The sequence below is a fragment of the Cicer arietinum genome, chromosome 2, assembly GCF_000331145.2.
Source record: "Cicer arietinum cultivar CDC Frontier isolate Library 1 chromosome 2, Cicar.CDCFrontier_v2.0, whole genome shotgun sequence".
Classification (NCBI taxonomy): domain Eukaryota; kingdom Viridiplantae; phylum Streptophyta; class Magnoliopsida; order Fabales; family Fabaceae; genus Cicer; species Cicer arietinum.
The window spans coordinates 45552272-45564252 of NC_021161.2; the positions used below are offsets into that span (position 1 = coordinate 45552272).

The 11981-nt window shown below is 26.8% G+C and overlaps 1 protein-coding gene across 1 annotated transcript; it reads right to left on the reverse strand.

Annotated features, from left to right (window-relative positions):
- Positions 1-493: 493 nt before the first annotated feature.
- LOC101513985 (uncharacterized) lies at positions 494-7014 on the reverse strand. Its single transcript, XM_004490874.4, has 3 exons — positions 6370-7014; positions 5673-6041; positions 494-1178 (listed from the first exon to the last, which is right to left on the reverse strand). Exons 1-3 carry the CDS (start codon positions 6649-6651, stop codon positions 543-545), a joined length of 1287 nt encoding a protein of 428 aa, XP_004490931.1. The 5' UTR covers positions 6652-7014; the 3' UTR covers positions 494-542.
- Between the last annotated feature and the right edge of the window lie 4967 nt (positions 7015-11981).

The following is an 11981-nucleotide window of genomic DNA, read 5'->3' on the forward strand; positions in this document are numbered from 1 at the left end:
TCGTGATTTTAATAGTACTCTTGCAAATTAATTTTTTTTTTCCAATGATGTTTACGACATGTTTAACGATTTCCTTATAAAAATTTAGAATTATTTAAAAAATAATGAATTAAATATAAACTTTTATGCTTTTAAAACTTAAAAATTAATATTTAATTAAAAAATACTAAATATTTAGGAGAATTTTTTTTTATATTATCTTAAACATTATCATAGGAAATCATTAAAAAAAACATAAGAGTTAATATACAATCAATGATTAAAAACTAAAAACGAAAAGTTTTGAAAAAAAAAATTGACAACTTTTTTACAAAGATTAAAAATAAAATATTAAAATTTATATGGACTAAAAACACGTTTAAAATTTTTATTTTGATGTTAAATAAATAATTATATAATTAATTGAAGCTAAATAATCTACGCACAATGACCTAAGTGTCCTCGATGCTTGACTACACTATTATATAGTAACTCAACTATAAACTTGACCAAATTAACCAATAGAAGAACGAATGGTATTATAAATTGAAACATCCATAAATTTACGTATTGTGAATGCTTTCATTAGCACATGAATCATCAACATTAATTGCAACTACTTTAGAAGCACTAATCTTAAAGGAAGCTGATTGAATCTTATAGGGAAAAATAACATTCCTCATAGGAACCATCCCACATTCTTCCACCCCTTTTTCTTCTTCTTTCTTTAAATCACTAGGTGCTAGAAAACAATCTAAGGACAAACCTTTAATATTAAATTCAACTTCATCAATTTTCCAAACCTCTTTTATAATTGTCCTAGAATGACTCTCATGTCCTTCACCAAACCTTGATAAAGTGACCAAAGTTTTTCCATAATGTGCTATTTGAATGCCATCAACTATTTTGTAGTCTTGTATGAGAGATTCTGTGTTTGTTTCCCAAAATATTGTGTCATTTTCAGAGGATTTGAGTTTGATCAAGTTGGTGTCTTCTAATTGAACCAAAAGTCCTGTTCTTTGGCTGAAATAGCCTAATAGTGTGTGACCAATTATTTCTATCTTGTTACTACTTCTTGTTTGCAATGCAGTAGAGTCAGCTTCAAGTTTTAGAATGAAACATTCTTCATTGTTCAATTTTTTCTCTCCTATGCATGTAGAGTTGTTGAAAAGATTGGTTGTTGACATTGGATCAAGACCCTGCTTAAAGAAATTAATTATCAAGAGATATGTAGAATAAACAAATAATAAATCTCTTTTCAATTTTCTAAAAATTACTTTCAAAAGTTAATTTTTGAAATACCAAATATTTTCTAAATGGAGGGGTATAAGTAGCAATAATCTTTAGTGTGGGCAAATAGTAGTTACAAATTTTTCATAAAAAAATATGAAAAAGAAAAGAATGCCTATTTGATCATTGAAAAGTAAAAGTTCTGATTTGGCGCTCAAAAATATCAAATGTCTTATCAAAATAATATTATTTTATTATAGGGTGATTTCAAGAGGTAAACTTTTAGATACTTTAGAATTTTGTTAGGTATCAATTTTTGAAGGTAAAGTTAATTTAAATCACTAAATATATGGGTAACATAGTATCACATTTTTTTCGAAATAATTTAGTATATTTGGAGACTAGTTTGACTCACGTTTAATTAATTTGGAGAAATGAATAGATATATTTATAGATAAATAAGATTAGTTAAGTGGTTAGAGTTAAGTGAAGGGATAAAAAAAAAGTTAATACTGAATGCATATCTATAATAAAATATTTTGTTTCTAAAAAATTGATATATTTTATTAATATTTTAGGTACTAAACATGTCTTTGTGTTATTTTTTCCGTACACCGATTTGTATTTTCAAATAAAATAATGAGCGTGATTCTTACAGTTTTTTTAAAATGATTTTTTTTTTTATAGTATTCTACTTTTTTTTCTATAATTTCTATAAAAATAATTTTATAAATAAAGTTGCAAATAAAAAATTGGTTTAAAAATATTATTATAAAATATTATTTTAAATATTTCATCTATTTAGTAAAAAAAATTGAATAATGAAATTTCAACAATTGAATAAAAAGAGAAGTTTCTTTGAGAAATTTTTCATGAAATTTATTTTTGTGAGGTACTTTTTTAAAAATATTATAAAAAAATTATGTGATTTTTATTATATTAATTTTTTTATAATAAGTATTTAAGTTATTGAGTATCAAAATTATTGTCTTAATCTATAACAAATGAATCTAAAATAAATTTTATTATTTTAAGTAATTCTTATAAAATTATATTAAAAATTTAAATTTAATTTTTTATTTATTTAAAATCTATGGGAAACGGCCTAATAAAATTTTACATTAAATACTATTAGATATAATGTGACATATTGAATGGATATGACTGGATAACTATGTAAAATTATTTTATAGGCTAAATACCATCAGTCCCTTAATTTAATTTCAGTTAATGTTTTAGTCTTTTATCTTTTTTTTTTTCGATTTGATCTTTTTTTTTTTAATTTTAAGTGACAATTTGATCTTTTATGTTTTAAAATGTCAACAATGTTATCCTTTTTTTTACAAAAATTCATCAAATTTTTTAAACTAAACTCATAAAATTAATTATATTCTTCAATACAATACAAATTTTATCAAATTCGTAACGCAAATTTTCAAATAAATTCATATTTTCATTTTTTATTTGACGTTGTTAGAGATAAAGGACCAAATCGGCAACAAAAAAAAAAAAAGATAAATGACTAAAACATTAACTGAAATTAAGTTAAGGGAACACATGTGGTATTTAACCTATTTTATATTATCGGTGCATTAATTTCTACCTTTAAACTCTATCTTTTATAGAGAAACAAATATTTAAGGAAAACTATTATTTTGGTCCTTAAAAATTAAGAGCGTTTTCTTATTAGTCATTGACTAAATTAAAATCTCAATTACATCATTCACTAATCAAAATGTCAGACATTTAATTTCTAGCGTTAAGTGAAATGTTAACACTATATTAAGTTATTGACGTAGACGAATATGTATCTCGTACTTCATGCCATGTGTATAGATGATGTGATACAAAAATTTAAAATCCTTCATTTTCTTCTATCCATGTTGGTTTCAGTAAAAGTTTTCAAAATCTAAGTTCATCAAGATTGAATTTTTTAACGCTCCGACCGCATAAAGAAAATTCAAATCAACCAACATAATGGTTACACAATTTTTCGTGGAACTGTGGGTTTAGGGAAGTAAATCCAAATGAAAAAAATTAGGGAAAACATTTTTTTGGAGAGAGAAGAAGATGAAGGATTTTTAAAATTTCACTTTTTTTTTTATTTTGTTTAAGAAAAATTTGATCTAACTATCATTTTAATCCTTTGTCACATCAGTCATACACATGATATGAAGTTTGTGATACCTTATCTTCTAAATTAGTTTATATGTCAACGACTTAACAATGTTAACATCTCAATTAACGTCACAAAACAAAATAACTTATGTTTAATAAGTGGAGAATGTAATTAAGTTTTTTGACTCATTCAATAATTAATATGACAACGTTCTAAACTTTGAGAGACCAAAATTATGATTTATTTCATATATTTATCAAACATATAATTTAAAATAAAATAAAAACCCGTGGGCCTTGCCCCATTTCCTTGTAGGAATCCATAGCCTAATTCCAATCACATTTAGGTGGCCCATAGAAAAAGTTTGGGAAGACCGGAAGGAAAGTAAAAGTAAAAGTAAACAAAGCTTTTTTAAAAATGGAAAGTTGTCATGCACTAAGTTGTGAGAACGACAAGTATTGTTGACATTTAGGGGTCACCACTAATTAATTGCACAAAGTCCATTTTCAAACTTAGGAATTTCCTTGCATTATCTATTAAATTGTTGACTTTTGGGTGTTAAATGTAGACCTTCGTGTTATGTGAGGGCTAAGTTAATATCTACAAAAATTAATTTGGAAGATAAATTCAACCTTTTCAAATCGGAAGGGAAGAAGTATATCAAAGTTGGTTTGCTAGAATTACATCGTGTGCAGTAATTTTATAAAAACTACATATTATAATTTTTCATAAAATCATAATTATAGTTTATTGCAATTATAATAAATTTAATATAATATCAAAAATAGTTTTAATTATAAAAACATTTATTTTAGATTTTTTCATGAAAATTTTATTTTTTTAAATTAAAATTTATTTTTTATTGTTTGAACTTCAAATTTTTGAAAAATCACTCTATTAAAAAAAGTAATATCATTTTTTTGACTAAAAATGATAAGCTAAAAATAGTAGTTTATCACATTCGCTCATTGCTATAGATGAGAGAAAAATATATCACAAATTTTAAAAATACTAAACTTAACTCAGTATATAGAGAAAATAATGTAATTACCCTTATTCTTTTTTGAAAATTCCAAAATTGTCTTCCATAATTTCTACTAAGATTTCCTTCTTGTATCGTTTCACGCACTGAATTGTGACCGTTTTTCTCCTTTCACGAGACTTTGATATAAGTTTTCTTCTCCTTTTCAATTTCTTCACATTGTATTTTTATTGTTTCTATGCCTTTTATTGTCCTCCATTATCATTTTATTTTTACTTTATTCATATGTTCATACACTTTTTTTTTTTGCTTTAGTATATTTATTTATCATTTTTTTCATGAATACTTAAGGTACATTAATCAATTTTAAAATGCGTCTAAAAATAATAATTAAAAAAGTCATGTCTTTTATGGTAATTTTGTAATTTAAAAATCACTTTTATAAAATTGTATACAAATAGATTAAAAATCATTTTAAAAAACTCATTTTTATGATAATAAACAAACAAAAATAAAAAAAAATTATTTTTAAACAAATTTCTATAAAATATTCTTTAAATTTTTTTAATTAAAAATCATTTTTATTTAATCTCATTCAAACGCATCCTATATTTGACTTAAAATGTTAAAATTTATATTAGAATAAAATAGACCTTATTTCAAAAAAAGAAAAGCAGAAACAAAACATGTATTTGAATACATTGACTACAGATTCACACCTGATAGCAATCAAATTAAGAAAATAACGACACCAATTTTTCCAACCCTATACCCGAAGACTATTCATATTGCATCTCCATCAGAAATTAATCAATTCAAAAGAATTTGAAATTTATATAAAGGTTATGTCTTTTAAAATTACATGCACTTCTTAAAAGTTCATTGAATACTTTAACTTTGATAAAATCAGTTTCATTTATTAAAGTATTTTTATTAATAAAACAATATAAAATTCGATGAATTATGATATAATAAATAATATATCGATGAAAAAACATAATTAAATATTACGAATTTAACATTTAGAAATGAGAGCGATGAAGTGATGAATTTTCATATGCATGAATCATAAATTCTTTTTTTTTTTTTTTTATTTGAATTTTCATTAAACATGAATCTAAAATCTAGAATCTATAATTGAGTGTTTAATTAAGAGATTCAAATCAGTTGCCACTTATACTACTTTTGTGTAGTACTAGTTTCTAAATCCTAATCATATAATTATCCAAATTTAATAGCTTTAATTGATAAAATGAAAACATAAACAAGATAAACAACACAAGTACACAACATTCACACAAAAACACAGATCAATGAAGTTTCTCCTAAATAAAAGATTAATGAAGTTGAATTTGAAAATACCTGAAATAAACGCCTAAGTGGTCTTGGTGGGCCTCGAGAAGCATGAGAATGATGCCAAGGGGTTTGCCTCCAACACATTTTTCCATCACTCCCAGCACTTATTTTGTACCCACAAACCACCAATTCCAAACACCACAATTCTGGCTTCTTTTTCCATACTACAAACCCTCCTCCCATCTCTCCTTTCATCTCAACTTTTTTCACCTTATTCTTCTTCTTGCTATTCACACCCCCTTCCCCTGCCTCAAACTCTGAACTCCCTATTCTCACCTCACCCATTGCATACATACTTTCAACCTTATTCAAATTACTCTCTCCTCCTACCGCTGCCGCGTATTGTTTCACTATATACTTCGCCATCGAAGCCTCCTTCAAAACAAACACAAAATGTTTCAATAAAAATTAGATTAATTTCGATACATAATCGATGTAAATTTTTAATTTATAAAATCACTAGTTATATATCTTTTACGATAAATATAATAAAAATTAAATATTTTTAGTGACCAAATTATTGATATTGACTGATCGTATAAAAAATCTTTATACTGCGTATGAATATTTTTTACTAGATTAGAGCATATGAATTATATTCTTAAAATTTGGTTTATTGCGTTATAAATTTATAATTATTGTCTATTAATGAAACCCAAAAAATACATAAATTAAATTAAAAAAAAAATTATTTTATACTTACAATGTTATGGTCTTTAATGCTACGAGTGATGATGGGTTTGTAATCATATGTGATAGGGAAAGGAATCAATGGTGCTCCAACAACACCAAGCAATAGTTGAATATTGTTTGTGTTTGGATCTTCAAAACGTGATGATCTTGATTCATTGTTTGGTTTCATCCATTGCTTCATGTTCTTCCATGTGGTTCCACTTTTGATGGTGAAAATATCTTCTGGGATGGGAACTTCTAGCACCGTTTCAAGCCCATCCTCGTGATCAAGGTTGGGACAGAGCTTCTTCATAGTAGGGAGATAAATTGAAGTGAATAAGAATTTAAGATGAATTGAAAATAATATGAATATGAATATGTATTTGTATTTGTATTAATTATAGATGCTTATAAAGTGGCATGAATATACTCCTAAGAATGAAGAGAAGGTAGTCTAAATAATTATTCTACTATCAATGAATAGCTTCTTATAAAATTAATTTCTAAGATAAAGAAGAAAAAAACTCTTATGATAAAAATTCTACTATCACTTCAAATTGTTTTTAATGTTTTTAGTTTTAAATTAAACTCGGAGGTAGTATGAGATACTTAAGTTATTGAGTATATAACTTTGGAAAAAGATAAATAATCAACCAAACTATATGGACCCCTCTTTGTCTATTTCGTCGTGTTTGCACGCCTTTCTTGTACTATATTACCTATATATTGGCAACTTAAGTTACCATTGATTTAAATTTTATATTTATATCTAGAGTTTTCAAAGATATTTCAAATGTTTATCTTCTTTGAGTTCCTTCTTCCTTACAACATTTTCTTGATGGTAAATAACATAAATTTTATGGAAGAGAGGAGACCATTTTAACATTAGTTAATAAATAAGTTGGATTGGTAGTTAAATTTATTTGAGCTAAGTGAAGGATCAATTTTCAAATTCGAATAAAGAAACATATCAAATAATTACTAACTCTGGTTATTTAAAAAAAATATTAACCAATATCTTCAGGCAAGTTAACAATATTTATATATACTTTTTTGTTTGTCAGAAGAGTGAGAGACAAAAGTATGGAAAAATAATTAACAAACAACTTTAATAAGTATAGAAAAGGACACTCTAGAATTATTATCATCAACTAAAATAATTTTCAAATAATTTAATAGGAGAGTTGAGAGACGAAGAACTCAATATTGTTTAAAGTAAGATTATAATTGGTTAGTCAATCTGCACAACGATTTCATTTATGCCATGTATTGTTGAGCTTGACGTGTCGATCCTTATGAGTCATTTTCGTATTCTACACATTAAAATTAAAAAATTGTAATCATCTACGATCTCTTCATAGAGCATATCTAATAATATATAAATTCATTTGCACTTTTATGATCTTCGCATCATTTCATATGAATCATCATAATTAATTAAATATTTTTTAATTATCATTACAAAATTAACTATATATAAATTGCAACTATATATATCATATGTGATAGGTAGGTAAAAGATATCCCTTAAAAAAACAGGTAGGTAAAATTATGTATACTTAGTGTACCCGCTAGCTACACAATTAAGATACTTTCTCTTTAGACGCATAAATGTATAAACGAATTTGATTAAGATGTAAACATAGCTTAATTCAAAAGTGAAACCTACAGCTAAAAGAAAAAAGAAATTCATTGCTTATGTTACAATTTACGAAAAAAGAGAGACACTTAAACACAAAGAAGAGTCGATAACCCCACAAATCAAATTTTGTTACCTTCTATTATGGCATACTTTCACTAACTTTATCTTTTGCACAATAATCATCGTTAATAGTTAAAGAATATATAATGTTTCCTCATATTTTTATTTTATAACAGACAATTAAATTATTAAAAGTAATATATTTATACATAATTTCAAGTTATATTTTTTTAAATACAACATATTTTATTGATTTAATAGTCTATAAAAAGAACCGAAGATAGTAATACTCTACCATTTTACCTTAAAAAAAGTTGGCAATAATATGATATATATGTAGAAAACATAACGATAAATATGTCCACTATATATGTAAGATATGCAAGAAGATGTACGACCAACATTCGAATTCAAAATTGTAATTTGAGAATGGTAGCCCATGGCACTGCCCATTGTTGTTTGTAGTAGCTAGCATCACATGGATCAATTTGTGTCTTTAATAAACAAGACCATGTGAGCTGTGGTCTGATTTTTGGTCTTGTTTAAGATGACAAGGATGGTATAAAGAGACAAGTTATTACATTGTCCTTTCCGAATTCCGAATCATTTCATGTTAAAAGCTTCAATTAATACTTTTTCTATTGAAAGAAAAACATTATCTCAAACTATAGTATTGCATCTTACTAAAAAAACTAAAGTATTGCATCTTACTAAAAAAACTAAAGTATTGCATCTGACGTTTAATTATAAGCAAATACAAACTACTTTTACTTTTATTTAGGATGATAGATAACTACATTTAATTTTTTCTTTATATCATGTAAACAATAAAGGGTAAACGTTTTAGTACTCTAAAATTTTGCTAATAAGGTACTCAATATTTAATACTTTAGTGATATGTTATTTTTATATTTAATTATTTTAAATGAAATTTTAAATTAATTTTATCTACAAGATACTGGTGTCCAACTAAACTCTTGGGTAACGAAGAATTAATAATTATAATTGTTAATTTATCTTTAATTATTATGATTATCTTATAGAACCTTAAGAAATAGGTTAAATATGTTTTTAGTTTGTCTAGTTAAATATGTTTTTAGTTTGTCTAATGATATTGTAAAGTCTTATCGATGATATGTAATAAAAAAAATGTCACTTGGAATATGCGACGTGAATTTTTGTAAAAATAGGGAATAAAATTGGTAACAAAAAATTTATAATAACCAAAGTTCGAAGGAATTTTATAGAGACTAAAAATGAAAGTTGATATATTTAGATGGATTAAAAATATATTTAACCCTTATGAAATTAATGTAAGGGTATTTTTTGAACAATATAATATATCCTTAAATGTTGATAGATTTAATGGCTTTTACTTATATTTGAGGTCAATTACTACATAGAGTCGTAACTTAAGGTCTATTCCTCAATGTGAACATTATTGTGTCAAATATACCAAGCAGGATAGAGTAGTAACTTTTTTGACTATTTTGAATGAACAATTTGAAGTGGTTAAATCTCAGTGCTCCTTATGGATCTTTACCAAGTATTAATAAGGTTTTTTCTTTAATGTAGGCAACATGGCATTGTAACTAAAAGGGCAAAATCACAAGGTTTGTTGACAATAAAAGAGTCTAAGGAAAAGTAGAAACAAGAATTGTGTCTATTATGGAAAGATTTGACACGCTGCAAAAACATGCTTCAAGAAGCATGGTTATCCACCAAAACCCAAACATAATGGCTATTACAACAATAATACTAGTGGAGAACATGAAAATTCTACGTCTGATGATGAAAGTTCTGATAAGGAGGAGTGTTCCAAATATCAAAGTCATTTCACACCAGAAAAAGTAAAGAGTATAATGAGTTTAATTCAACAAATTAACACTGAGCCAAGTCATGCCAAGAAACATGCTTCCAATCACATTAGTGTATCATCACAATTTGGTCTTACTCCAATAGATAATTCTACAGGTAAAACCATGACCAATTATCGTTATTTCCATTCAAATAAATCATTTGGACTTTAGACTCAAGGTAAACTGATCATATATTTTTTTGCCATAGCAAACTATGCAAGGATCATAGATTTTTCTTCAAACTTAAAGTTGTATGACATGTTATACTTGTCCCACTATTAGTTCTCACATATCCAAGTTTGATGTTAGAGCAAGAAAATCTATTTTCTTAGGATTCAAAACAGGATAAAAAGGTTATGTCTTATATGACATATATAACAAAGAGATTTTTGCATCAAGAGGTGTGAATTTTGAGGAGTTAGGTTTACCCTATAGCAACAATCATGATAATTCAACATCCATAAAATGGGATTACATAAAAGATGAACATACTAATGAAAGTCCTAACATATCACTTGATCACTCAAAGACTCTACCTAAAAGTTATATAGTTGGATCAACAATGGATGACGGGTTTGCAGAACCTTCAACCATACTAACAGAAAAGACAACAAGACAAGTCTTTTACCACCGATTCACTTGGTTTTAATCAAGATAACACACCTTAGGAAACAAGTGTGAGGAGGTATGGCATAACCATTAATCACCAGTGTATCTGAATGATTATGTATGCAACATCTACAAGGATAAGGACAAGAAAATAAGTACTCCTTATCCTATCTCTAATTATGTTCCTTATATTAATCACTCTTTTTGCAGCACAATTTTAGTTTGTCAATCTCTGGTGAAATTGAAACAAGAAATTTATCTAAAGCCAATAAGTTTGAGCACTAGATCATAATGAAAAAAGAACTGAGAGCTCTCCAATCCAATAGTACATGGACCTTAGTCACCTTGCCACAAAAGGATCAATCCTATTGGAAGCAAATGGGCTTATAAGATTAAGAGAAAATATGATGCAACCATTGGTATATACAAAGCTAAATTAGTTTCAAAAGGCTACAACCAAAGGGAGGGACTAGATTTAGATTACTATGATACTTTTAGTTCAGTTACAAATATCACAACGGTCAAAACTTTGCTCGTTTTGGCTTCAGTTCACAATTGGAACTTGCACCGACTAGATATGGACAATGCATTCCTCCAAGGTGATATCAGCGAAAGCATATTATAAGCTACATGATATATGACACTACCTCCAAGTATGACTTCTACTCTTTCAAATCCATATTTTACATTAACAAAGTCCTTATAGGCTAATAGGCAATGGCGTGAGAAATTGCTCGTAACTTTATTCAAGGCATGATTCCATCAAACTAGCTCAGATCATTGTTTATTCACCAAGGTCAAAAACCAATTATTCACTGCATTAGCTATCTATGTGGATGATGTCATCCTAGCAAGAAATGATTTGTCAAAGTTCCAAAACATTAAGGGAGTCATACACAATTCAACATCACAAATGCATCTGAGTAAATGAGGCTTATTAAAAGATTACTATACCTCACAACAACTAGACATATATTACATTTTCAGTTCAACAATTGAGTTAGTTCATGTCACAACCCACACAAATCCATTACAAGGCAGCAACTCGAGTTCTCATACATTTGAAGAATTCACCAAGTAAGGCTTTTTTTCTTTCCAAGAAATTGATAGTTAAAACTAAATTATTTTAGTGATGCCGATTGGGGAACATGCAAGGATAACAGAAGATCAATTTCAGGATTTGTTTCTTTATGGGAGACTCTCTTATGTTGGAAGGTCAAGAAGCAAACAATTATGACAAGATCATCTTCAAAAGTTGAATATAGAGCTCTTGCAATTGCCACATGTGAATTACAGTGGATTATTTACTTGATTGATGATTTAAGGATCAACTTAACCAAGACACCAACTTTGCTTTTTGTGACAACTCGAGTGCATTACACATTGAACCATGAAGTTATAACCAATTTCAGGAAAAGACCAGCTAGCTGATTTTTTTCACCAAAACTCTTCTACCTACTGTTTTCAACTCAT